The 27546-nt window shown below is 46.7% G+C and overlaps 2 protein-coding genes across 2 annotated transcripts; both read left to right on the top strand.

Moving 5' to 3' along the window:
* Positions 1-1979: 1979 nt before the first annotated feature.
* On the top strand, positions 1980-15667 carry GPATCH3 (G-patch domain containing 3). The gene is made up of 7 exons (XM_036745820.1): positions 1980-2503; positions 6583-7004; positions 9355-9529; positions 12559-12618; positions 13350-13468; positions 13576-13703; positions 14691-15667. The coding sequence occupies exons 1-7, from the start codon at positions 2014-2016 to the stop codon at positions 14911-14913; spliced, it is 1617 nt and encodes a 538-aa protein (XP_036601715.1). The 5' UTR covers positions 1980-2013; the 3' UTR covers positions 14914-15667.
* Positions 15668-20175: 4508 nt separating this feature from the next.
* GPN2 (GPN-loop GTPase 2) lies at positions 20176-26614 on the top strand. The gene is made up of 5 exons (XM_036742452.1): positions 20176-20693; positions 21880-22036; positions 23892-24052; positions 24692-24822; positions 26254-26614. The coding sequence occupies exons 1-5, from the start codon at positions 20274-20276 to the stop codon at positions 26327-26329; spliced, it is 945 nt and encodes a 314-aa protein (XP_036598347.1). The 5' UTR covers positions 20176-20273; the 3' UTR covers positions 26330-26614.
* The last annotated feature ends 932 nt before the right edge of the window (positions 26615-27546 follow it).

Genomic DNA, 27546 nt, shown 5'->3' with positions numbered 1-27546 from the left:
AAGCACAGAGGAGGCAGCTCTGACTGCTGCAGAAAGGACTACAGGATGGTGTGAATATATTATAAAGTAAGGAGTAAAATGGCTTTAAGTCCTGGGGCCAGCTTCCCCAGCTGCACCTCTCTTCAGCCTTAATCCCTAGTTGATTAGCACTGCAATCATTGCCATTATGAGGTTTGAAAAGAATTTCAGCTTTGATCTACTCTGCTCACTCCTAAGTGAAGTCACTAGAATGATCTGAAAGGCACCTGATCTAATGACCCAAGGGTTTGGTAGGAATTAAAAGAAATCAGAGTCCATGACTGATATGAATTTGGACTGAGAGCCCCTAGCAAGAAAAAATAATTTAAACTCTAGACTAAAATTTTAGACTTTAAAGTACCTACTGATTACTCTAGTTCAATGGCTGGGTGTTGCCTACTGGGGTATATGGCAGTTAAAGGTATAGTGGGACTATAAGATGAAAAACTGACAGACCACAACTTCCTCTTAGAGCTGGGCTTCTTAAACTTTTTTCTGACATGGAACCCTTTGGCAGTCTGGCAAAACCTATGTACCCCTACTCGGAATGTTTTAAAATGTAAAGTAAAATACACATGATTACATAAGAAACAAATTATATTGAAAATATTTATATTCTCAACCAAGTTCATGGAAGTCTTCTCTACCCCCACCTCCCATGAATCTATCTATGGGCTTGTGGGGAAAAGGGGGTGGGGGGGGACAGTATGAATACTTGTTCTAAAAAAACAAACTCATAACCTAACTAAATGACCAGCAGGTGGCAGCACAAACAATTCAGTATTGATACCCAACAACGAACAGCACATTACCCAAACCAAACATAGGATTATATAGATCTAGAGCTGGAAGACATAAAAAGAGGCCATTTAGTTCAACTCCTTCATTTTACAGATGTAAAAACTGAGGTCCACAGAGGATAAGTGACTTACTTAAGGTAGTGTCACAGACTGGTTGTTGCTAGTCTGTTTTCTCCTACACCTCAATTATTCCAGATTTTAAGCTGACTAGCTTCAGAGGTACTATTGACAAATTTTTATTTATGTTTTATGTTTCCATAAACGTGCCACTCCTTGATCATCGGTAGCACTGACATTTATGAAGTGTTTTTAGATTCTCAAAAGCATTATATATACATCTTCTATTTTGATCCTCACAACAACCTTATGAAATAAGGGCTGCAGATAATATTACCTTCATTTGCCCAATGAGAAAACTGAGGAGGAAATCAACTAAATGAAGACTAACATCACAAGACTACTTTTTGGGGTCGGATTTGAATCCAGATCTCCCTAACTCCAAGTCCATCACTAGATCTATTCCACTACCTGTCTCATTTCTTTGGTGCATTTGCTTCCCTGCTGATGAGTGGTAAACATTGGGAAAGTATATTCTGGCTCCCGCACCCTAACCCCATATCTTTAGAGAAGCTTTCTTGTCACTTGTTTGGGTGATGTGGTCGATTAAAAACCTTTTGCTTAGAATTAATCTTCTCCGGGCAGCTTCCTCAAAAGAAACCCATCGGTGGGGGGGAGTCCATGAGTTAGTTAAAGGTGTATGTGGCTGCTGTCCAACAAAGTGCTTCAAAGCTATTCCAGCTTCCAGGGTACCCACGTGTCAGGTGTTCCCCTGGTGCTGGACAGTGATAACAAAACCAACGCCCCCTTGTCTCTGCCCGGCGGCCCTACGCGCCAGTCTGGTGGGTCACTGGTGGGGGGGGGGGGGAGGGAGGCGTTTGTGTAAGATTGTGAACCCATTTGACTTATGAGGAAACAATTTTCCAGGAGTCTGTGAATCCGCTTCCTCCTACGCGGCTTCCTGGCCTCCAGGCGGCGCTCCAGTCCAGACCTTGACCGCTTCCGCGGCTGCTGGGCTATTGATCCCCGGATTTCAGGGTCAAGGAACTGACGTAACCTCATCTCTGAACCATGATCCTCCAGCTCCACCACCTCCTCTCGCGAGAGGCTGAGCCGGCACGTCATGTGACTGCCCAAGATGGCGGCGTCCTGTGCGGCGGAATTGGCGGCCGAGACCTCGACTCCAGTGTACCTGGTAGTGAGCGGGATCCCCGCGGGCCTGCGCTCGGCCCAGCTGAGGAACTACTTCAGCCAGTTCCGGGAGCAGCGCGGCGGCCGCGACGCCGGCTTCCTCTGCTTCCACTATCGGCACCGACCTGAGCGGGCCGTGGCCCCGGTTCCAGTCCCCCCAACCCCGGCCGCCCCGGCCACTGCCTCGGCCTGCGATCCTGCTCATTTCCCAGCCCCGGCCGCCTCGGCCCTGTCCTCCGATCCGGCTGCGGCTCCCGCTCCGTCCTCAGCCCCAGCCCCTCCTGCCACCTGCTGCTGCGTGATCTCAGTGCGGGGGCCAGCCCAGGCCGAGCGGCTCCTCCGCATGTACTCGGGCCGCCCTTGGCTCGATTCCCAGGGGAACTGGCTGCCCGGACGCTGCCGTATCCGCAGGCTCCGGCTCCCCGTTCAGGAGGCAGGTGAGGACTGCCCCAAGGGCTGGGACCTAGGCGCCCCAGTCTGTCAATTACCAAACGCTTACTAAGTGCCCACTATGTGCCAAGCTCAGTGCTAAGCTCCAGGGATACGAAAAGGGGCTAAAGACAGTTCCTGCCCTCCAGGAGCTTACAGTCTAACGAGGAAGGCAGCATGCAAACACATACACAGCAAGCCATATACAGATATATGCACGGCAGGGTAGATGGCTCAATGAAGAGAGCGCTGGGCATGGAGTCAGGAAGATCTGGGTTCAAAATCGGCCTCAAGTACTTACCAACTGTGTGATCCCCGGCAAGTCACTTAACCTCTGTTTGCCATAATCCACTGGAGAAGGAAATGGCAAAGCACTCCAGTACCTTTGCCCAGAAAGCCCCATGGACAGGATGGTCCACAAATTTGAGAAGAGTTGGACAGGACTCCACAACAACAACAACGCCATACACAGAATGAATAGGAAATAATTAACAGAGGGAAGGCCCTGGAATTGGGGGTTGGGGAAGGTTTCCAGTAAAAGACGGAATTTTAGTTGGGACTTAAAGAAAACCAGGGAAGTCAGTAGTCAGAGTGGAAGGAGGAAAGCCTTCTACTCATGGGCGACAGCCAGAAGCAGGGCTTTTAGGGGAAAGGGAGGAAAAAAATGAGGTCATAAGATCACAGAACCAGGAACTAGCAGGAGGGACGCTAGCCATCCTCCAAAACATCAATCCATCTAATTTGACAACTGAGGTACAGGGAGGGAAGTCTCTTGTCCAAATGATAAGGGTACAGTGACTCAAAAATAGGGGCTTAATAAATGCTTGTTGGCTAGCCTACAACTAAGTGGTCAAGATGAAATGTAAACTTTGGTCATCTGACTCCAAATCTTGTGTTCCCATCACAACATACTCTCAAGGACTTTGTGGAAAAGCTGTTGGGTGCTTCCAAAGAGCTGTCCAAATGCTGACCTTATGACAGGACTGAGATGTTCCATTTTCTTAAATAATTCAGCCCTGTGCTCCTGGTGACTTGATATCTTGGAACACAAGCAGGCAGGAGTCCTGGCACACCAGGATAGTATTCTGATAGTATTCTAGGTCTAGAGAGAAGAACTAGAGATAAGGAGACAAGCTGGACACTAACCAATACCACAATATATTTCCACCAAAAATTAAAGAAGTTTTGGATTGAGGTGAGCCACCCAGGGGGCTTCTCCTGGGCTCATCCCTCCTCCCCTCTCCCACTAATGAGCACTAATCAGTGCTCATCACTTCTCTAATAATTCCCTTAACTAGGGGAAGTGGCAGGAAGAAATGAGAGTTTTAATCTCTTCCCCTCCCCACCCATGGGAAAACAGAATTCCATAGACCCATTGAAAAATGGACCTGGAATTCATGAAGTGACCTTTCACAAGCCACCTATTCTCTAGCCCAGTTTCATCTTCAATAAAGGGAGGTGTTTAGACCAAATCATCTCATAAGGTTAAAGGCCTCTTCTTGTTTCTCCCTCTTGTAAACATCTTGTTCACCTAATTTTGTTCAACCAATCTACTACTGGGCTTGGGGGACCGTGGTAGGCACTGGGGAGAAAAACAGCGGCAGGACGTAGATTTTCCTGAAAAGATTACAGTCTAATGCAGAGCTTCCCTAAGTGGGTCATACTGCCCCCTGGGGGGGCACTGGACCAATCCAGGCTGTGGTAGTAGCCTTGGGTACAGTTGGGGACATTGAATAAAAATAAGAGGGTGGTGGAAGCCTAAGGAAAGAAGAGGAGAAAAAAATTTTGAAAAACCATTTTATGTTTCATTTGTTGTGTAATAGTTATAGTGATTACATTATTTTCCAAATAAACACACAAAATATAACTTATAACCAATGAGTGGTCAAGTCTGCCCACAGGTCTTAACAAGCAAGTGTTGGCAGACGAGCATGTGTTGTTTACAATAGAATACTATGTGGTTACATGATGCAATATTATCAAATATCAATCATATCAAAATTTCAATGCAGGAAACAAAAACCCCACAAATTTACAGTAAATTATTAAATTTAAGATGCATCATATTTTAGAAAAATATTTTGTTTTTTTTGAAATGATGCAAATTTTTTAAAAAATGTTCAAGGGTTAAAGAAAGTAGATTTCCAGGGGGGCACTGAGTAATTTTTTTTAAAGGGTGCAGTAGGCCAAATAAGTTTAGTAACCTCTGCTCTAATTTGAAAGATATATATGCTCAGAACTGATACATGACAGAGTGGGTGTCAAGGAGAGGTCCAGGGAATATGGAATGAGAAGTTTGCAGGGGAATCTTCATGGAAGAGGAGGCATCTCATTTGGGCCCCAGAGTTAGAGCCTGCAGGGACCTTGCAACTTGTCTTATTCAACCTCTTCATTTTTCAGATGAAGAAATTGAAGTCTGTCAAGCTTAAGTAATTTTGCCCAGGTCAGATAGTTGGTAGAGCCAAGATGTAAACCCTGGCTGTCTGGTGCTAGGAGTGCAGATAGTCAATTTCAGGCATGGGGAAAATCTGCATCCACATGTGTTCCTGGCCACCTTGAATCTATTGAATTTTGTGCCTCTCTAATATATTTATGGACTATTTTGTATCATATGTGTGTGTGTGTATATGTGTGTGTGTGTGTGTATATCATGTCCCCTTTAAAATGTCATATCTGTAAAGTTCTTAGCACAGTGCCTAGCACATTTTGTTGTTCAGTTTTTTGGTTGAGGCTGACTCTCCATGTGGGGTTTTCTTGGCAAACATACTGAAATGGTTTGCCATTTCCTTCTCCAGCTCATTTTACAGATGAGGAAACTGAGGCAAACAGGATTAAGTGACTTGCCCAAGGTCACATAGCTAGTAAGTGTCTGAGGCCAGATCTGAACTCAGGAAGATGACTCTTCCAGACTCCAGGCCCAGCACTCTATCCATTGCATCACCTAACACATAATGATAGTTTAATAAAATGCTTGTTTCCTTCTCCCTTTTTCCACCCCCCCCCTTACTTTGGCCAGAACCCTTCATAAGAACAGGGACCACCTTATAGAGTATCTTCCCCCCTCACTCCCCTGACCCATATAGTACTCTGTTACTAAATATCTGTTGAATTATATCCTCCAAGTCTGCCAATTTGTGATTGTAGCCCAATTCTCCCTCATTTGACAGAAGGTAAACTGAGATTCAAAGGGGGAAATGAAATGCCAAAGACCACACAATGCCTTAGTGTCAGAATGGGGACTAGAACTCATGTCTCCACACTCCTTGTTCATGTTTGCTATACTTATAAAGCACATTATTTGCCTAAAGTTGGTTGGTTGTTGTCCTTCATTCTCCAAGAGGACCAAAGTGATATCACTATGTAAGGGTCCTGTGGTAGCTGATCAGACCAATACTAGCTTGGAAGGCTGTACCACACACAGGTCAGGCACAAAGAGTCCACAGGAATGTTTGGAGTAGATACAGCTCTAAATTTGTGCATTTCATGTTTCTCTTGAGCTGCTTCAATTCTGCTTTTCTCATAGAACACAGCACCTTCTCTAATGAGGGCACGCTATGCTAGGTTGTCCTGGGCCAGTGTCTTCCACATCTCACAATTAACTCCAGAGTTCTTCAGAGAGACATTGAGAGTGTTTTTGTACCAATTCTTCTGACTTCTGTGTGAGCATTTGCCTTGTGTGAGTTCCCTATAAAGTAGTGATTTAGGCAAAGTTACATTTGGCATTTGAACAGTGTGGCCAGCCCATTGGAGTGGAGCTCTCTGCAGTAGTTTGAATGCTTAGCAGTTCAGCTTGCAGAAGGACCTGTGTCCAGTACCTTATCTTGCCAGGTGATCTATAGAATCTTCCTAAGACAATTCAAATGGAAGCAGTTCAGTTTCCTGGCGTGGTACTGGTAGACTGTCCAGGTTTCACAGGTATACAACAACCAACCAACCAACTTGCCTAAGGTACAGAAAATCTGGCCAAGGGGTTTAAAAGCAACCTATGAACTCAGAGCTGTGGAGATGAGAGCTAATTCCGTCCTCATGTCTACACATGATTACTGGCACACCTCTGTTTCAAGGTTTTTTCTCATCTTTTTCTAAGGTGTTGATCCCTTTCCCTTCAAGACCCGGAAGGAGCTGCATAGGAGGAGGGCCGTGAGTGAAGCCTTCACCCTGGCTGACCTTAAGCAGCTGCCGGAACTGAACCCTCCAGCCTTGATGCCCAATGGGAATGTGGGGACCCCAATGCGTATCTTCTTAGAGCTGATCCGAGCCTGCCGTCTGCCCCCCCGCATCATTACCCAGCTGCAGCTACAGTTCCCCAAGACGGGCTCCTCCCGGCGATACGGCAACGTGCCCTTTGAGTATGAAGACACAGAGACTGTCAAGCAGGAAGAGCTGGTGTACACAGCCCAGGGGGAGGAGATCCCAGAAACCCATCAAGGAGCCTGTCCCACAGCCATCACAGCTGGGACCCAAGGAGGGCCGAAGGAAGAGGAGGAGGAAGAGTCTCATTCAGATGATGTGAGTTCAGTGACATCATCATGTCCTTGCTGACCATACCAGTCACTTATTATTAATTACTGTTGTTAATACGAGTATTTTGATGTGTGTAGCCCTTGATACTTTACAAAGTATGTTCTCTGATTTGATCTGCATAGCTGTCCTGAAGTTCAGCAGTACCAGCAGAAATATACCCCTTAATTCTCAGGAACTCTTTCCAGTGTAACGAGTTGCCCAGTCTGTCACAGTTATGGATTTCTAATATTAATAATAGTAACAATGATAATAACTGAAATGCACATAGCACTTTTAGTATTTGAGCCTTCCAACAGTCCTCTGAAGCACATACTACAGTATTGTTGTTCAGTTTTTCAGTTGTGTTCAACTCATTGTGACCCTTAGGTTTTGGGTTTTTTTTTGGCAAAGATACCAGAGTAGTTTGCCATTTCCTTCTCCAGTTCATTTTACAGATGAGGAAACTGAGGCAAACAGGGCTAAGTGATTCATCCAGGGTCATATAGCTAGTGTCTGAGACTGGATTTGAACCCAAGATAATTTTTCCTGACTCCAGGCCCAGACTTCTATGCACTGTGCCACCTAGTCTTATATTAATAATGAAGAAACTTAGTCCCTAAAAGGTTGTGACTTTCTCTTGTCACCCAGCTTATAAATGTTAGAGGTGATTAGAAATTTGAAACCAGCTCTCCTGACTCCCAAGTCCATCCCTCTTTCTTCACCACCATACTTTACTTTTCTATAATGACAGTAAAAGGAAACCAATTTTAATTGGCTGACTCAGGGAAAAAATAAAGAACATGAACTTCTGGTCTTCCTGATGAAACAGGACGAGAACATGGGAAACAGAGACCAGTTACTGTATTTGTCTGACACGTTCGTAAATGGCTTTGAAAAGAAAATAAATATAAGTAAATGCTTAAAAAAATAATGCCCATTATAGGCTGTTATCCAGTGGTTTCACATCATAGAGTTGGAAGGGAGGGAGCTCAGAAATCACCAATATAATGGGTACTCAAATTCTGACTTATCAGTTACAGTGGAACCATCCCCATTGAGGAGTCATCACCTTCTGCTTGATGACCCCAGTGACTGGGAACTTTCTGCTTCCAGAGGCAGTTTATCCCCCTTTGAGACCAGCTCTGATTGTTGGGAGGCTTTCCCTGACATCAAACCTAAGTCTGCCTCTTATGGCCTTCACCCATTGCTCCTGGATCTGCCTCCTCCGGTCAAGCAGCAAAAGACCGATCCCTCTTCTGTGTGATAACAACCCTCTAAGTCCTTGAAGACAGCAGTCATGCATCCCCCAAGCCTGATATGGGCAAACAGTAGGCCCTGTGCTAGGACTGCTATTGGTACCATAGTGGTAGTGAGTTTGGGTAAAAGGAAGTCAGGGATAGTTGAGTGTAGGCTGAGGTGATGGGCAAAGGAAGGTCTCAGCTCTGAAGAGGTGGGGCTGCTGGTGCCTTGAAAAGCCTCTCAAAGGAGAGAGCGTGTAGGGAGCATGTTGTAAACTTTAAGGCACTAAGTAAATGTCAGGTATGATTATGATCAGAAAGGAAGGGGAAGAATTAGATAAGGGGAGGGAGAAAGGCAATAAATAAGTAGCCTGAGCAAAAACGTGGAGGTGAGGATGGGACTGGCATGTGTAGGGAACATGACAGGGCCAGCCTGGCTGAAGTGGGGGGGCTTATATTTGAGAGCAGAGGGAGATAAAGGTGAATTGATAATAATCGTTCATATATCTATAGCATTATAAGGTTTACAAAGCATACTCTGCACAGTCACCCTGTAAGGTAGGTACTGTAAATGCTGTCATCCCCACTTGATGGAAAAGGAAACTAAGGCTGAGTAAATGACTTCTCTAGGGTAATATGAAGGCAGCTAGGTGGCAAAGTGGAAAGAGTGTCAGGCCTGGAGTCAGGAAGACCTAAGTTCAAATCCAGCCTCAGACTCTTACTAGCTGGGTGACCCTAGACAAGTTGCTTCACCCTGTTTGCCTCAGCTTCCTCATCTGTAAAATGAGCTGGAGAAGGAAACCACTCCTGTATCTTCGCTAAGAAAACCCCAAATGGGGTCACAGAGAGTCGGACACAACTGAACAACCGCAACAACAAGGTAACATAGTTATTAATGTCAGGATTTGAACCCAGATTTTTGATTCTTAGGCTATCATTCCTTCTGCTTTATTATGCTGCCTCCCTCAGGTAGCAGGGTGTCAGGAGGGATGTGGAGGCCAGACAGTCCTGCCTCCCAGGTCAGTTGTTCCTTTGAGAGAAGCCTAAGAATGTGGAGCAAGCCTTTTGTGTCCTTGGCCTGTTTTCCCTGTCCCCTTCACCCCTACTGTCCCTTGCAGGACAATGACACGTGTGAGGAGTGGGAACGGCATGAGGCACTGCATGAGGATGTGACGGGCCAGGAGCGCACGGCCGAGCGGCTCTTTGAGGAGGAGATTGAGCTCAAATGGGAGAAGGGCGGCTCCGGGCTCGTGTTTTACACAGACGCTCAGTACTGGCAGGAAGAGGAAGGAGGTAATGAGGCTTACAGCTCATACTTCTTCAGTAGGGGTCTCTATGTCCATTACTTCATCTGACCCTCACACTGCTAATCTAGTGGGAAATGCAGGGCAAAGATGATCATCCCTGTTGCACAGGTGACGGAATAGGGGCCTGGAAGAGATCGATCATTCTACCCATGGTCACACAGCTATCAAGTGCAGAGTTGGGTCTGAAACACCAGTTTTCTGGCCATGAGGGCAGTGTTCTTTGTCTGAGCTACAGGATGTAATTACACCTGGGTCCTGAGCAGCAGGGGAACGGGTCTGTCCCTGGGATACCCATGAACATCAGCTTTACTACCTAAGTGCTTCCTGGGGATTCTGTTCAACACATTTCCATCACACTTTACTTACAACCATCCTGTGAGGTCAGTTATTTGCATTTTACTTTTTAAATAGATTTTGTTTTGGCATAGTAAGCCAGCCAAAAAAAAAAAGACACAAACATTCATGACCATATAGTCTTGAATACCACTAAGTGAGAGTGTAAAACTCCTTTTTAGTGTAGACCTTTGATTTAATTCATGTGGCAAACTCCCTCCATCAGTGCAGACAGAGGTTTTTTTGGTAATGTATCCCTTTTTCCTCTCTCTTTCCTTTCTTCTTTCAAGATTGTCAAAATATGACAAAACCATTCTCAAGGTTTTTTTCTTATGTAGTTCTCTCTACGGTTCTTGATAACATTAGAGTTCTGAGGAGACACTTGTACCATTAGAATGCAAACACTTGATCGGTATTTAGTTTCTGTTGGCTCTCGTGTTTGTTTCAAAGTTTTGATGCAGCTCTGGTCTTTTCAGGAATGCTTGGAAGTCTTCTATTTCATCAAAGGTCTACTTTTTCCCCTGTAGGATTATACCCACTTTTGGTAGCTAAGTTATTCTTGGTTGTTAGATATTATCTTTTGCCTTTTGGAATACCCTGTTCCAAGATCTCTACTCCCTTATGGAGGTAGCTGCTAAATCTTACATGGTCCCGATTGTGGTTCCTTGGTACTTGGTACTGCTAGCGGTATTTTGTCTTTGGTCTGGAAGCTCTGGATTTTGGCTATGATGTTCCTGGGAGTTTCCAATGGAGGGTTTCTTTCAGTAGATAATTCTATTTGCATGTTGCTCTTTGGTCTAATAGATCTGGGCAGTTTTCTTTCATGATTTCTTGAAATACTATATCCAGTCTGGTTTGAGGCAGGGGTAGGGTGTATGTCATAGTTTTGTGGTAGTCCAATGATTCCCAAATTATCCCTCCATCTGTTTTCCAAGTAACTTGTTACTCATATGAAATGCCTTACATTTTCTTCTAATTTTTCTAGTCTTTTTACTTTAATATTTCTTGTTGTCTTGGGGAGTCATTAACTTCTATTTGGTTCATTCTAATTTTCAAAAAGTCTGTTACTTGGGTAAGGTTTTGAAGCTCTTGGCCCAAGCAGTTAATTCTCCTTCCAAGTGTTTCCTCCAAAGCTCTCTCTCATTTCTTTTCCATTTCTTTCCTCTAGCCCTCATTTCATGTATAAAATGATTTTAACTCTTTTAAAAAAAAAAACTCACATCATTTCTTTTAGGAATTCTAATTTATCCTGCTTCTGGACTTTTTTCTTTGAGGCTTTGCCTGTAGATGTTTTGGAGTCATTCTCTTCTTCTGGGTTTGTGTTTTGGGCGTCTCTATTATAACTTTTTAGTGTTTGTTTTATTCATTGTTCCAGCATTATTTACTGAATCAGGATTTTGTGTCAGGGCCTAGTTCTGTGTACTTCTGGAGAAATGTCTGGGCCAGGTTTGGTACTGCCTTGTATTCTGGGGTCCTGCTGCTGCTTTCTCTGAATATTGAGTGCCCGAGGATCTCAGAAGCAGCTCAATACAAGGATCTCTGTATCCACTACAGGACTCTGCAACCTTTTAACTTTGTAGTTTATTGTTTGTAGTCTGGAGTTAACAACTTAGTATCAACATTGTCTGCTGTATTATCAGAGTTTTGTTGCCATTTAATGATGTTTTTAATTTGCATAGTTGGAGTAAGCATGTATGTTCTTTTGGTATATTTGCTTTTGTCATTCTGTATCACTTTTTCTTTGAATTCATATTTATCATTCCTTACAAAGCAGTATTTCGTAACATTCATATACCACAATTTATTCAGCTATTCTCAAATTGTTGGGCATGTGATTTGTTTTCAAATTTTTGCAAAAAGAAAAACAAGGCAAACTTGCAACTATATAAAAAATGCTTCAGATCAGTAGTAATACGAGAAATACAAATTAAAACAACTCTGTGGCTTTGACTTGCAACAGTGGCAACTATAAGATTGGCAACAGTGACAGCAAACAAAACTGGAAAATGTTGAATGAAGGGGCTTTAGAAAGCCACGTGTGTTGTTTGTGGAACTGTGAATTGTTTCAGTTGTTTCAACCATTCTAGAAAACAACTGAGAGTTACCCCAAGAAAGGCAAAGATATGAAAAGGACCCATAGGTAACCAAAATATTTATAGCAGCTCTTTTATGGTAGCAAAGAAGTACAAATACAGTGGGTGCCCTTCAGTTGGAAAACTTCTGAACAAATCATGGTGTATGAATATATAATGTTATTATTGCTCTGAAAGAAACCAAAAATATGAGGATTTCAGAGTTGGGACACCATGTATGAACGGATACAAACTATCTGCATAGTGACCACAACAGCGTGTAACTGTCTCGCTTCTCTTGATAGTGAGGTGATGGGCTGTAGATATGATGAGTATATATTCCTAGACATGTTCAATGTATCTGTCTTACTTAGCTTTATTCTAAGGGAGGCATCTCTTCAGGGCTGGAAGTCGTGATTGGGAAGTCATGGCAGTTGTTGTTTTAAAGCATCGGTAAACTTTTTCTTAAATAGCACAGAGATATTACCCCCCCCCCCGCCCCAAAAAGTCAAGCATTCCAAGAGGCAGAGGGCATGCATCCCAGGGATAAGGAGCAGCCTGCGGAAAGTCACGGAAATTGCAAATGTATTCACCTGTCTTGTCCCTACAGATTTTGATGAACAAACAGCTGATGACTGGGACGTGGACATGAGCGTTTACTATGATCAAGGTAATTGGCCAGGCAGGGCTCTGGGGAGCAAGTGGCCTCCTTGCCCTCCTCCCCCCAATCCAATTACCTGCCCTACGTAGTGTGGGATGGAATCAGAGAGGGAGTCTGGAGGTAGCGGCTGTCCCTTTCCCCCCATGGTTTGGTGAATAACCCAGCAAGGGTCCCCTTTTTATGATTTTCTTGGGTTTTAATCTTTCCATTTCTAAAATAAATGCCCTCTGGAAACTGAGGAAGTAGAGGCAAAAGGAGGAAAGAGCAACAGGCCGAAATCTCAGTCTTAGAGGGTGGCAGTGGTCCCATCCTTGGGAATTACCCCCATTCTGATTAGATACACTGAGGCCTGAAAAGCCCTTAGCTTGGTGGAACTGTTCCCTTGTCCTCGGAGAGTTTCTGATCTGGTTACAGACACAGTCACTCCCTTGAGGGAGCCCAAGTCTGATGGGAAAATATAGCTTCCACCCTCAGGAAGTCCGTATAGGCTGAGGAGGATATGCAGTCCATTATTTAGCATAACCCGGTCTGAAGGGGAAGGAATTAAGACACTCCGTGCACTCAGAGACCTGCTGGTCTAATCAGGAAGAGGTAACAGACACATGCAACAGAAACCAAAACAAGAGAAATCTAGCCCTGACTGGGTGCCATAGAAGCTATCAGTCCCCTGCCTCTCCTGTACTGAATGCATCTTTGGCTAGGACATTAGCCTCTTCCTAAACTGGGCTCTGGCTTCTCAGATGGAGACAAGGATGCTCGTGACTCAGTCCAGATGCGCTTGGAACAGAGACTACGCAATGGCCTGGAGGATGGCTCCGTGGTCAGCCACCAAGTTGGCACCTTTGAGCGTCACACAAAGGTAAGCCTGATGTCTAACCCACAATTCAATTCCCTCTTGTCCACTTTCTACTTCCCCCCATTTATGGCTGGGAAGCCCTTACTTGACTTCTATTTTTTCCTCTCCAGGGTATTGGAAGGAAGGTGATGGAGCGACAAGGCTGGGCTGAGGGCCAGGGCCTGGGCAGTAGCTGCTCAGGAGTGGCTGAGGCCCTGGACAATGATGGGCAGAACCCCAGGTGTAAGCGTGGATTAGGGTAAGTGTGGTTGAGGGTCATTCTTTCCAGCAAGGCCAGCTTGTCCAGTTCCCAGCCTTCCTAGGGCTTCCCTTCATCAGCTTGGCTTGGGGATCATGGCCCTGGTTTGGTCTTGCTGATTTGGGAGCTCCAAAGCTAGTTAGCTAGTGGGCTTGTCTTGGAGGGTTCCTATCGGTAGACTTTCCGAACAGACTGGAAAAGATAAAACAGTGATAGAGTTAATGATGCTGTTGGCAATAATTCTAGCACAAAGGGTCACCCTGCTACCCCCATCCTGGCCCAGTCTGATGCCCTGGGCTTAAGGAAGCTTTAGGGAATAAAAGGCTAGAGGGCCACACACATGCCCCCTTCGTCCCTCACTAATGAGCTGGTCCTGGTGGCAGATCCTCATTTACTAGGGGATGAAAGGCAGTATACTGAGACCACAGTGAGAACAGCACCAAACTTAGAGTCATGTAACCTGGATTTGAGTCCTGGCACTGACAGTTACCTGGCTGTGTGACCTTGGAAGTCAGCTTCTCAAGGTCTGTTTTCTCATCTGTAAAATGATACCTGCTCTGCCTGCCTCACAGGACTGTTGTGGAGAAAATACAAATGGGAACTGTTCTTTTTGTTATTCATTCAGCTTGCTTTTTTCAAGGTAGTTCAGATTAGGGAGAAACATATCTGGAATAAGTTATGTGGCTGCTTTTCTTTTACATTTCATGTTCTATAGGCTGCTGCATACATGGATAAAAGTGGCATTGCCTTCATAATGAAGCACAAGTGTTGGGATGTTGGGCTATCTTGTGTGGCCTCACTGATAGCATCTTGGGGAGAGCTCCAGGAGCACAGATAACAGGGATTCATCCACATGATTTTGATTTATTCTGTTATACCTTTGGCTTGAGACAAATGTTGGGGTCTCTTCCCATGCCCCTCTACTTAGGATGGAGAAGCAGTTCCCTAGTTTCACTATAACATAACCAAGGGTCTTCTCTCTCTCAGGTACCATGGAGAGAAACTGCAATCTTTTGGACAGCCAAAGAGGCCACGTGGGACCAGCCTGGGGCTCATCTCCACCATCTATGATGAACCCCTTGCTCAAGACCAGGGTGACCTCCTGCTTCGACGCCAGCCACCGACCAGCCTAAAGTTCCGGGCAGATATGGCCTTTGTCAGAGGCTCGGGCATGGACAGCTTTTCTCACAACTCATCAGAGCCTGAATGAATAGGAGCTCCACATATGGTGAGGGGATCACAGCGTCTCTCTGACTTTTCTGTTCTTGAAGGCAAAGTGGGTGACTGGCTCCAGGACCCAGACTTTCCTAGAGAAGAGAATGGCTTAGAGAGACCTGGGAACAGTCACTTCTCTTCCTTCCCATCTGCTACCTCAAAGCCAATGATGTTTTTTACAAAGCACTGTTTCTGTTATACTGTTTGGGCCTAATGGGCTCTCCTTATGGATTTTAACCTCTTGTTTATCTTAAGACCACAGTTTTGGCCTCAACTCTTCCCCAGGACACTGGAGTCAGTTTTGGCCTCATCCCCTCCTCAGCCTCTGAAGCAGGACATCGTTGGCCAAGACCAGGCCATCTTTTCCCTTGAGATTTCCTGCATAGCAACAGCCATGCTGCCAGATAGAAAGGAAGAGAGCTTGGCAGTCTGAGGCCATTCCACTTGCTCCCTTCTGTGAAGGGCAGACAGACCTATAGCAGAATAAAGTTTTTGTTTGTATTACCAAGTTGTTTTCCATCCTTGAGGAGGAAACCGACCTGCCTCTCCCCACAGCTTCTAATTAACAGTCTTCAACAACCCTATTTTACCCCTCATTAGGAAATAAACAGCTGAAATCAATGAGATTCCAGGGTCCCAGAAAGAGAAATTCATAAGGGTGTGGATGGATATTCCAGCAAACACAAATTTCTTGAAGATATCGTGGAATGGCAATATCCCAAAATAAAGTGTCAAATTTTTGTCTCACACTAAGTTACATGAAGTTTAATTATATGCGTACATTCTATTTCAATTATAATTACTAATTGAGCCATACTGGCATGACAGCCAGCTGTAGTGAGTCACAAAATAGATGCCAGGCCCTACTGGCTACTGGTTCATGTGTGTTAGCTTGTTAGGATGATCAGCCAATTCTAAAGTGAAATTTAATAGGGACAGATGTTGAGTCCTACGCTTAGGTTCAATAAGCTACACAAATACAGAATGGTGGAAGCACAGGAAGAGAGCAGCTCATGTTAGAAAGATCTAGGGGGCTGAGCAAACTCAGTGTTACAAGTGGGCTCCCTGCCAGGACAAGCGAAGCCAATAATACCCTTGTACTTTTCCTGGGGAACCTTGTTCCATCTTGTGCAACACATTTTAGGAAGGATCTTGACAAAATGGGGCATTGGACACCACTCCATATGAGAACTGGCTGAAGGAACAGGGAAGGTTTAGCCTGGAAAAAACGGGGTGGGTGGGACATAGGGATTGTTTTCAAGCATTTTCACGTTTGTCCCCCCTCAGCCTACATGAGCCAGTGGGTAGAAGCAACAGAGGAATTCAGACTTCATGTAGGAAAAGCTTCCAAACAATTAGCATTGTCCAGAAATAGCCTGGGCTGCCTCTTCCTGAAGGTTTACAAGCAGATGTATGACCACTGGTCAAGGATATCTGAGGGGAAAGTGGTAGGAATCAACTGATTTTGTGAACAGCAAAATGAATTTCGACCAGCTGCATTTGGCCCATAATATGAACACTGAAGGCTTAGCATGTGTCACCTTTAATTTTATTGATAATTCATGTTGTCAACCACTTCCCAAGAAATAATACACAGTAGTTCCTGACATTAAAAAATGTTTAAGCAAAACCATCTGCCATTGGTTAGGACTAGTCATTCCTGTTATACTTTAAATATGCCAATCCCTCTCCCTTTAGTCTCACTTAGGAAAACATCCCAAAACAATCTCCAGGTAAGTCCTCTGAAGTGTTTGGCTCTTTACCTAATTACTCAATAAATGTTTTGTTAAAGCTTGGCAGAAATACTTACCTGGCCAAAGAAGGGAGGGTGGACGTTTCTAGAAGATGGAAGAACAAAGGGCTGCAGGGATAGGGACTGGACCTGGGCTTTCAAAGGATCCCAAAGAGGAACTTCCTCTACCAACCAGGCAGTCAGCTTCTCTGCAAGAGTGGGATGCCTGGAGACCTGAGAGGATAAATGCCTAGGGTCCCACAACCACTTGGGCAGAAGTTGGACTTGAACACAGGTCTTCTGGGCCTCTCCAATACACCACACTGGCTCTACAGACCATCTACAGTAGGTGCCTCCACTTTTCTCTCCTCTCACTGTCTTGACCTCTTATAATCTGGCTTCTGACCTTATTCCAGCAAAACTGCTCTCTCCAAAGTTGCCAAATCCCATGGTCTTTTCTCAGTCATCATTTTCCTTGACCTCTCTGCAGCTTTGACACTGCTGATCACTCTCCCCTCAATACGCTCTTCTCTCTAGGTTTTCAGGACACCACTCTGTACTGATTCTCCTATCTGACTAACCTTTCTCAGCATGCTTTGCTGGATCCTCATCCAGATCAATCCCTCTAATCGTAGAGGGCTCTGGGCCCTCTACTATTTCACTTAGTGATCTCATCAGCTCCCATGGACTTAATTACCATCTCTATAGTGCCTATTCTCAAATCTACCTATCCTGCCCCAGTCTCTCTGCTAACCTCCAAACTGCCATCCCCAACTGCTTCTCAGACACTTCAAACTGGGCATCGAGTACACATTTTAAACTGAATATGTCCAAAATTAATTCATCTTTCACCCTAAACTCTTACCCCACCCACCAACCTTCTCTATTACTATAGAGGATGACACCATCTTCCCATCCCTCAGGCTGATAACCTATGAATCATCCTGGATTCCTCACTTCCCCCAGCCCCTATATTCAAGCTGTTGCCAAAGCTTGTCAGTTTCACCTTTACTGGGTTTCTCAAATATGCCCCATTGCTCTGACTGCCACTTCACTGGTGCAGGCCCTCATCACCTCACACCAGGACTACTGCAATAACCTGCCGGTGAGTCTGCCTGCCTCAAGTCTTTCCCCATCCTGCATTCAGGCACTAAAGTGATTTCCTAAAGTGCAGGTCCAACTATGTCACCCCCCTCCTATTCAATAAACTCCAGTAGCTTCCTATCAACTCCAGGATCAAACATAAACTCCACCATTTGGCACTCAAAGCTCTTTATAATCTGTCTCCCCCTTCCCCACCTCATACTCTTCAAACCAGTGACATTGGCCTCCTGGCTGTTCCACAAGTAGACACTCCATCTCTGGCCTTTGTGTATTTTCTCTAGTTGTTTCCCGTACTTTGAATCCTCTCCCTCCTTATTTCTACCTACTGGCTTCCTTTAAGTCGAAACTAAAATCCCATCTTCCTTCGAAAGCCCTTCCCAACCACTCTGAATTTTTTTTAACTTATTTTTAGTTTTCAACATTCATTTCCACAAGATACTGAGTTACAAATTTTCTCCCCATCTCTACCCTCCCTCCAAAGATGTCATGTATTCTGATCACCGCTTTCCCCAGTCTGCCCTCAACTTCTATCACCCCACTCCACCCCCTTAACTCCTTTTCCCCTTACTTTCTTGTAGGGCAAGACCGATTTCTATACCCCACTGCCTGTATATCTTATTTCCCAGTTGCATGTAAAAACAATTTTTTTTAACATTTCTTTTTAGAACTTTGAGTTCCAAATTCTCTTTCCCTCCCCACCTACCCTCCTTGAGAAGGCAAGTAATTCAATATAGGTTATACATGTGTCATTATGCAAAACGTTTCCTTAATAGTCATGTTGTGAAAGACTATATTTCCCTCCATCCTATTCTGTCTTTATTCAATTTTCTCCTCCAACCCTGTCCCTTTTCAAAAGTGTTTGCTTTTGACAACCTCCTCCCCCAGTCTGTCCTCCCTTCTATCATCCCCCCTCTCTTGTCCCCTTCCCCCTTACTTTACTGTAGGATAAGATACCCAATTGAGTGTGTATGTTATTCCCTCCTTAAGTAAAATCTAATGAGAGCTAGATTCGCTCATTCCCTTTAACCTACCCCTCTTCCCTTCCATTATAACAGCTTTTTCTTGCCACTTTTATGAACCACTCTGAAGTCTAATGCCTTCCCTCTCTTAATTTTATCCCTATTTACCCTGTATTGAACTTTTTTTCCCCACAGTTGCCTGCTCATTGTTTCCATCAGATCGTGAGCTCCTTGAGGGCAGGAACTGTCTTCTAAGCCTCTTTTGTATTCCCAGTGCTTAGCACACAATGTCAAGAAACGTTTACTCTGGAGATTTATTATTTTTAAAAAGAGGGCCAAAAATGCAATGTAAAATTGTGCAAGTACAGACAAAGAGTCTTGTCTTAATGGAAGTGTCTGCTAACAGTGTCCCGGGAAACTGACCCAAGATTCTTGAAGATAGCTACTGGTAACTCCCAACTCACCATGGAAAAAGAGCATGGGCCCAGTACTGGACTCTGTGTTCTCCCTAAGACTTAGGCAGTCTAGCTACAAACACAGACTCACGTGTAATTTTTCTGGAGCCACAGCAACTCACGATATCTATCAAGGTGATAAAGGGGTTGTGATTTATAGGAATGAAAGGAAAACTCACTAAAACAAATGTCCTCCAAAAGTGGCCCCTACCCCACAGGCATCAAAGCAGATGGAGCGAAGGCGGGGCCCAGAGTATATTACTCATCTGAACGAGCTGGCCTCAGTCACACTCGCTAGCTGTGTGACCCTGGCCAAGTCACTTCACCCCGTTTGCCTCAGTTTCCTCATCTGTAAAATGATCTGGAGAAGGAAATGGCACACCACTCGAGTGTCTTTGCCAAGAAAGCCCCAAATGGGGTCACAAAGAGTCGGACACGACTGAAAAAACGACTTAACATAGAGGATGAGATATCAAAAGCCGGTTCATGCCCTCAAGTAACTTCAATAATACCACAGTCCCTGGAAATGATAAACATGTCACATGACTCTCGGGGAACCTGCCTGACATCTAGACACCCTAGTGTGGGGCAGCCTGAAGGAGCCCCGGATTTCTGAGACCTGGATCTGAATCCCACCTGAGGCTACCACCTGCGTGTCTTCCGAGCTGGTCACTGGACCTCCGGGCCTTGAGGTAACTTCCTACCTCGGGGTGACGTGAAGATGCTTTCAAACGCTATTCACCCCCAAAAGCCTGGGTCTGGAAACACGCCAATTCTCCCCCAAACCCAAGGCAGGCCCAGGGTCTCCCAGTGGAGATTGACCCCGGCGTGCCAGGCCCGGGGCGAAGAACGCCCACAGCTGGTCGCAACCTTCCGGAGATCACAAACACCACCCAGCTTCCCCGCCCCAGCTCCTCCAACTAACTCCGCCGCGCCCGCGCGGTCTTTAAAATGCGTCATGCGCAAACGCGCCGAATAACGTCATCCACGGAGGAGGCGGGACTTCCGGGAGGCGCGCGCGCGCGGCTAGTTTCGATCAGGCGTCGCCGCCTCAGTGGGGGAGGTCTCGCTCTGTCCTGAGGGGACAGGAGCCGCGATCACGGCCATGGCCTCGGCTTCGGCCCCGGGCGTCCCCACGACTTTTGGACAGGCGGTGATCGGGCCTCCGGGCTCGGGGAAGACCACGTACTGCCTGGGCATGAGCACTTTCCTGGCCGGGCTGGGCCGGCGAGTAGCCGTGGTGAACCTAGACCCGGCTAACGAGGGCACACCGTACGCATGCGCCGTGGACATCGGCGAATTGGTGACGCTCCCCGACGTGATGGAAGCGCTCAAGCTGGGGCCCAACGGCGGCCTCGTGTACTGCATGGAATACCTGGAGGCCAACCTGGACTGGCTGCACGACCGCCTGGCGCCCTTCCGCGGCCACTACCTGCTCTTCGACTGCCCGGGCCAGGTGGAGCTGTGCACGCACCACGGCGCCTTGCGCAGCGTTTTCGCGCAGCTGGCCCGGTGGGGCTTCCGGGTGAGCCCCGCCCCGGAAGTGTGGCTCTGTCCTCCGAGGAGCACGTGCTTCGAGGCTTCGGGGATGGGAGCTGCCGGGTGTGCCCCAGGGGGCGGTCCCTGCCCCTCCCCTCCCCCCCGACGCCGTCCTTCCCCACGTGGCCCTGCACGTACTACCCGCACCCAACCTAGGTCCACTTTCTTCCGCTGTCAAATTGTTTGGACCAAATGGCCTCTTAAGGCTGCTTCCAGCTCTGAGGATCCCAAGGGGCTTTTAAGCCTTGTTATTATCAATATTTTGGCCAAGGACCCCCTCGGCTCCTGAGATTCAGTATTTTAAGGCTCTTGAGGACTAAGGTCCCTAGTGGCTCTAATAAGCAATGAATGCAAGGACTCTCACGTTGTCTTTGTATCGCTTGCACCTAGTACAATGCAGGGCACGTATTTAATAAATCCTTGTTTATTTGATGGATTAAGATTGTTCTGGAAGGGATGAGGAGGCCTGAATGGGAGTAAGATTGGGAGGAAGGAGACCCCGCATTCAGTTCATATTAGAACATTTAGAAATCATGTAGGTCAAGCAGTTTGTTTTTACTAACAAAGACTAACAGAAGGAAAGTTACTTCTCATGGTTGTATGGCTCGCTATCAAGTGGGGACTTGAATCCTCTTTAAAGCAGCTGGGTGAGGTAGTAAATGCTGAATCTGGAGTCAGCAGGAACTGAGTTCAAATCTGTCCTCATATGCTAACTAGCTATGTGACTCTTGGCGAGTCATTAAATATCTGTCTGCCAGTTTCCTTATCTGTAAAATGGGGTTGGTAATAGCACCCATCTCCCAAGGTGGTTGAGAGGATGAAATGAGTTATTTGTAAGGTACTTTGCAAACCTTAAGGTGCTATGTAAATGCTAGCTATTATTACTATCCAATCCAGAGCTCTTTTTAATTTGCCCTGGCCTCCACTCTGTAGGCAGCCTCCATCTGATGGATGATTCAAAGTCCGGTTCTTTAGGATTCCCCCTGGTTTAATGATTAAGACAAACCTCAGGGCTTTTCTGTTTCATCTCAGAATGGTAAAGTCCCATAGCATTTTAAAATCTTGGTAGTCCTTATCTCTGGAAAGGAATAGGAGAGCCAAGCTGATAATAAATGTCCTTGGCATGGAGAGGCCCTGAGGTGTGACCTTTCTGCCTCACCTTGTTCTCTCAGCTGACTGCTGCCCACCTAGTGGATTCTCACTACTGTACAGATCCGGCCAAATTCATCTCCGTGCTGTGCACCTCCCTGTCCACCATGCTGCATGTAGAGCTGCCCCATGTCAACATCCTCTCCAAGATGGACCTCATTGAGCAGTTTGGGAAGCTAGGTAAGGGTTCTTGGAAGATTAAGTTTGGGGAACAGGGGAGAAGGAAAATGATAACCATCTCCAGCTGGATTTCAGGTAGACCTGTGGAGTAGAGGCCCAAGTGGATGCTGAATCAAAGGGGATGTGAAGAGATGGCTGGAGAGCCCATGGAGCAATTAGATTGAGCTGGAAGGGATCTGAGGCCATTTAGTCCAACTCCTTCATTTTACAGGAAAGGAAACTGAGGCCCAGAGAGGCTAGTGCCTGTCCAAAGTGTCACCAGCAGGAAGTAGCAGAACCAGGATCCACACTGACTCCAAATGCAATGCTTTTTCTATCCCATCCCAGAGGACTTGTTAGACAGTATTTCTAGCCATGTTAGCAAATTCCTAAATTGCCAGGGTCCTGGATATAGTCCTAGTTGTTTAAAGAAAGGATGGCATAGAGGTAAAGAGCATAGGGCCAGAAATAAGGAAATCCAATTTTTACATTGGCCCTGCCATCAACACACTGTGTGACCTTGGATAGGTCACTTCCATTCTCTGGCCTTAAGTTTCCTCACTCTAAAATGGACATATTAGTCCAGTTTCTCTCTAAGGTCTCTTCCATTTCTCAATTCTAGGGCTCCTTGAGCTCAGAAATGCTCAGGAAGTGGTGCTACCCTGGCTAGAAGCTATAGAATAAGGCTGTCTGCACATGGCTTTGTGTAAGCTAAAGGATCTGATGCTGATGGGGCTCCCACTTTTAAGCAACTTGTATCAAAGTTGGAGCGTTGGTACTTTGAATCCTGTTGTCAGTACTTTGAATCTGTCCCTCAAGACATAAACAAGATGGAGAAGGTCCAGAAAGACAGTTTAAGTGATCAAAAGTGGGGGAAGAGGCCCTGGATAATTGGCTGCTGTGTGAGGACAGGCTCAGAAGCTCAGGGAACTTGAATTCAGAACAAATGAAGGCCAGCATAAGATGTGATTGAAATGTCTGAAAGTAGAGAGAGGGTGCCTCGGGGCTGCGTTGACAGATCCTGACATACTTGAACCAGACACCTTCCTTTGAAGCTTAAAGGATACACTTAAAACATTAGGATGGAGTTAGTAACTGTGTTAGCTCCTGCTTAGATTAGAGAGAAGTCTGTAATCATAGAATAGCATAGGAGTGTGCCATCTGGGAGAACATATAGAACTGGCAGTGACTTTAGAGGCCAGTTGGTGCAACCCCTTCTTTTGCAGAAGAGAAAACTGAGGCACAGGGGGAGAATTTGCCCACAGTCACCCAGTAATACTGTTATTAATCAGTATTTCTATGCCAGTAAAATTATCATGTATAATCATAAGGATAACCCCTGAAAGATCAAAATTCTGAAGGATCTTCTGCCAAGCCAAGAAAGTAGGAGTTTTAGTAATAGGTATTTTTATTCATTCATGGTATGCCTGCCTCTTCCATTAAAATGTAAGCCCCTGGGGCATCTAGGTGGCACAGTGAGTAGAGCACCAGCCCTGGAGTCAGGAGGACCTGAGTTCAAATCCGGCCTCAGACACTTGGCACACTTACTAGCTGTGTGACAAGTCACTTAACCCCAATCGCCCGCCCCCCCCCCCCCACAAAATGTAAGCTCCTTGTGGGTAGGGACTGGCTTTGCTTTTTCTTTGTCTCTCCATTGCTTAACCTAGTGCCTGGCACATTGATCAGTTGATACTTGTTTGAGCTGAAGTCTCTTCCAGCTCTAAATATCTGATCCCCTGAATGTTCCTTGTTTTTTACAGTTGTGCTTCCTATATTCCACATTTGCCAGTATAGACACAGGACTCTGGTCTCCAGGATGAACTTATACTTAGGGCTCTCCATCGTGCTGCTTCTAAGCCTTGTCCTTTCTCCACAGCCTTCAACCTGGACTACTACACCGAAGTCCTAGACCTCTCCTACCTGCTTGATCACCTGGCCTCAGACCCCTTCTTCCGTCATTACCGACAGCTCAATGAGAAGCTGGTGCAGCTGATTGAAGACTACAGCCTGGTCTCCTTCATCCCTCTCAATATCCAGGTAGCAGGGACCTTCCTGCCATTGGCCAACCCCAGCTTGTCACTCTGGAGCCCCTGGTGGCTCAGAGGAGTCCCTCCCACGCTGTAAAGTAGGAATGTAAAGTAAAGCATGAGCAATAAAAGTGACAACGGAAGTTGCTCTCCCAGCCAGGCCCATCCCCACATCCTTCCTCTAGCAGGAGAGCTCTCCGTTGGTGATCAGAATCCAGGCACAGGTTGAATGGAGCCTAGGACTAGAGCCAGCCCAAGGTCTCCTCTGTCAGAGCTGGAAGAGACCTTCCAGAGATGACCGAGTCCACCCCTCTCATTTTGCAGACCCAGAGAGAGGGAGTGCTTTGTCTGAGGTCACACAGCCAAGAAGTGGTGAGGCTGGGGCTCAGGCCATCGAGAAAACAAGTGTCAGACACAGGAAGAGGAACAGGAGGAAAATGGTTCAAATTCTCTCCTGAGCTTTGTCTAGGCTGTTTAAACAGAGGGGACTGGGGGGGAAGATGAGGTGCTTGGGAATGGGTGAGCAAGAATGGCACGAAATGGAATAGGAGAGAGTGGGGAGAAGAGGCCACTCCAGAAGAGCTTCTTCTCTCAAAGGGGAGGTAATGTCATGACTTCCAGTCTTCTCCCCTCTCTCCTCTCTCTCCAGGACAAGGAAAGTGTCCAGCGGGTGCTGCAGGCAGTGGACAAAGCCAACGGCTACTGCTTTGGGGTTGCTGAGCAGCGGAGTCTGGAAGCCATGATGTCTGCTGCAGTGGGGGCTGACTTCCATTTCACTTCGTATCCTTGCTTATCCCTGTCGAGGCTCTGGGCTGAATGGGTCAATCTGGGAGGGTCGAATGGCCCCAAAGGGAGGATGAGAGCAGGAGGGGTTGAGCCGTTTTCCATGGGGGATGGAGGGAGGTGGCCAGGACCTCCCGTGGATGAGCACTGTCCTTTCACTGCTGTTCACCAGAACACCATCTATTATGCTGTGCTGAGCGCTGGGCCAAGCTGTAGGGGAGTTTGAGAGCAGCTAAGAAATGGCTCTGATCCTCATAGAACTCAGAACTGAGGAGGGGACCCAAGTGCCCACATAGGTTAGAGAGAGGAACTGATGCCGGAACTTCATTGATATCCTTGGCTCCTACAACCATGGCATGTCAGAAACTGGGCTGGAACCCAAGCTTTCCTGGCATTGAGGCCAGTCCTCCACAACCCCTACACTGTCTCTTGCCAACATAGAAGTCATGTTAATAAATAAGCTGGGTACATCAGAGAGGTACCAGGCAAAGGGCCATGGGGGTTTTGAGGGAATGGTTATTTCAGTGCCAAGTAAGACACAGGTACCCAATACAGGAAGATGTGGGATGAGTGCAGAAGAATGTGAACAGCATGAAGCCCAAGGTGGAGAGGCAGCCAGAGGAAGGGATTCTTTGGGCAGCTTCAGGAAGACTTTCTGAAGGGGTGGTGTTTGGACTGAGGAAATGGGGCATGGGGAGCCACTCCCAGGGCAGTGGGAGAGGCCTAGCAGGGGAGAATCCAAGGGGGGCCTTGTCAGGTGTGCGGGAAGCAGAGGGGCTAGAGGAGGGGGATACATAGGATGGCCCCAGATTATAGGGAAAATGAAACCACCTCTAGGCCAGCATGTGTGGCTGTGGACCTTGAGGATTATCAGAAACTCAGAGGAACCATTAGGAGCCAGGTCGGAGCTCTCCAGGAGTCCCCCATGTCCCTAAAGAGGCTAAATCCTGCCTTGGAGTCCCTTGGGAATGATAGAAGAGTGGAGGCATAAGCCATCCAAAAGGTCACCAGCCAGTGCCATTATTTGAAAGCCTTATTACATTGAGGCAAAGTTCATTTGACACTTTGCTTACCCATTGTATCCCACTGCCCCCATAAATCTCAAAACCCCACCTCCCCAGGCCAACAAGACCCCCCCTTCCAAGGAAAGGCAGGTTGCCCAGCTGGGTGGCATACAGTGGCTGTGGTCCACTTGGTAGCTTGTGTTTTCCGAAGGATTCTTAGTCTTTAGCCCCAGAAGTCTTTCAGCTCAGAAGGCTGGCGGCAGGGGGCTTCTCTGTGCTCCTGTGGGGTTTTGTGCAGAGGTGGACAGGGGCCAGATCTCGCATGTCCCTGCCTGGGGGTTCCGGAGGGATAGAGAGGGAAACTCCATCAGATTTGCTCCCAACTCCTTTGCATGGTTTGCTTCCCTTGATCCCAACCCCTTAGCACCCTGGGAATTCAGGAGAAGTACCTTCCTTCCGCAGAAGAAGAGGCAGTGGAACAAGAGGACATGCATTTGTAGGGGTGAGAGCAAGAGCAGACCCCTGGATCCAGATAGTGGCAGGCCCTGGGGCAGGACCAGAAACAAGCCGTCCATGGTCTCAAGCCAGGAGCTAGTGCAGCCCAGCGAAGAACTCGGGAGCCCCAGAAGGGACGCTCTGAGGTTGACATACGGACCTCTGCTGTGGGCTGGCCAAGGTGTGGCTCCCTTAGGATTTGGTCCGCTGTAGGACACAGATTCCCGGCCCTGCCGGTGGGCTTGGGTCACTTACCGTGAAAGTTCCTTTAAATACACCTGACTTGGCAACCTTATGTTTCCCAAGCTTCTTTTGCTGAGTCCTAGTCATAGTACTTCCCATTTCTCTAGCACTCCAGAGCCACAAAATGATTCCTCAAAGCATTCCTATGAGGACAGTAAGGCAAGTCTTTTTTTTATTTTAAATCTGATTTGTTTTCCTCCATGTGGAGAGCTCCCAGGGAGAGGATCCCTTTGCCAATGCAGAATGGTGACCACTCTGCCAGGTATGGTCGGGGGTGTCCAGAGTTCCTCTGTGCTGTGGATGGGACCAGAACCCAGACTCTCCTGACCCAGAGGCCAGCTCTCCAACCACTATACCATGTGGCATGCCCATTCTACAGATGGGGAAGCTGAGCCTCAGAGAGGAGAAGTACCAGCTCTTGTAACACTCAGGAACAAGGGGGAATGTGAATGACCTTGGGCAAGTCATTTCCCTCTGGACTTCACTTTCCTCTTGTAACACTGATTCTGTGGGTCAGTGAATCTCTGTCTTTGTTCAGGATCTCTGCAGTGGGAGGCCACATGATCGAGATTCATAGTCGGTGGACCTGAGTTGGAATACAGACTTGGCCACTGACTGTGTGGGCAAGTCACTTCCTGTCTGCCTCAGTTTCATCGTCTGTAAAATTAAGCTGTTGGACTGAACGATCTCTAAGGGCCCTTCCGTTTTGAAACCAATTACCCTAGGTCAGTTCCAGCCCTGAATGCTTCCATCAGAGCTGAGAAAGCCCCTCTGGGCTTCCCCTCTTCCTCAGGTCCAGGATCTTGTATCTCTTGAAGTCATTGGGTAGCTCAACCATGTGGGGAACGAGAAAGAACAAGGAAAGAGAAGCTGTTCATCGTGTTGGCCAGTAGGGGGCAGCTCATGACCACTTGATTGACAACAGCTGGTGACTTGGTGAGGGGAGGAGGGAGTCCCTGAATGCCAGGGAAGGGGGTGA

The sequence above is a fragment of the Trichosurus vulpecula genome, chromosome 2 (genome assembly GCF_011100635.1).
Source record: "Trichosurus vulpecula isolate mTriVul1 chromosome 2, mTriVul1.pri, whole genome shotgun sequence".
Taxonomy (NCBI): Eukaryota; Metazoa; Chordata; class Mammalia; order Diprotodontia; family Phalangeridae; genus Trichosurus; species Trichosurus vulpecula.
The sequence above is the reverse complement of the archived record's forward strand: the minus strand, read 5'-3'. Positions and strand labels throughout refer to the sequence as shown.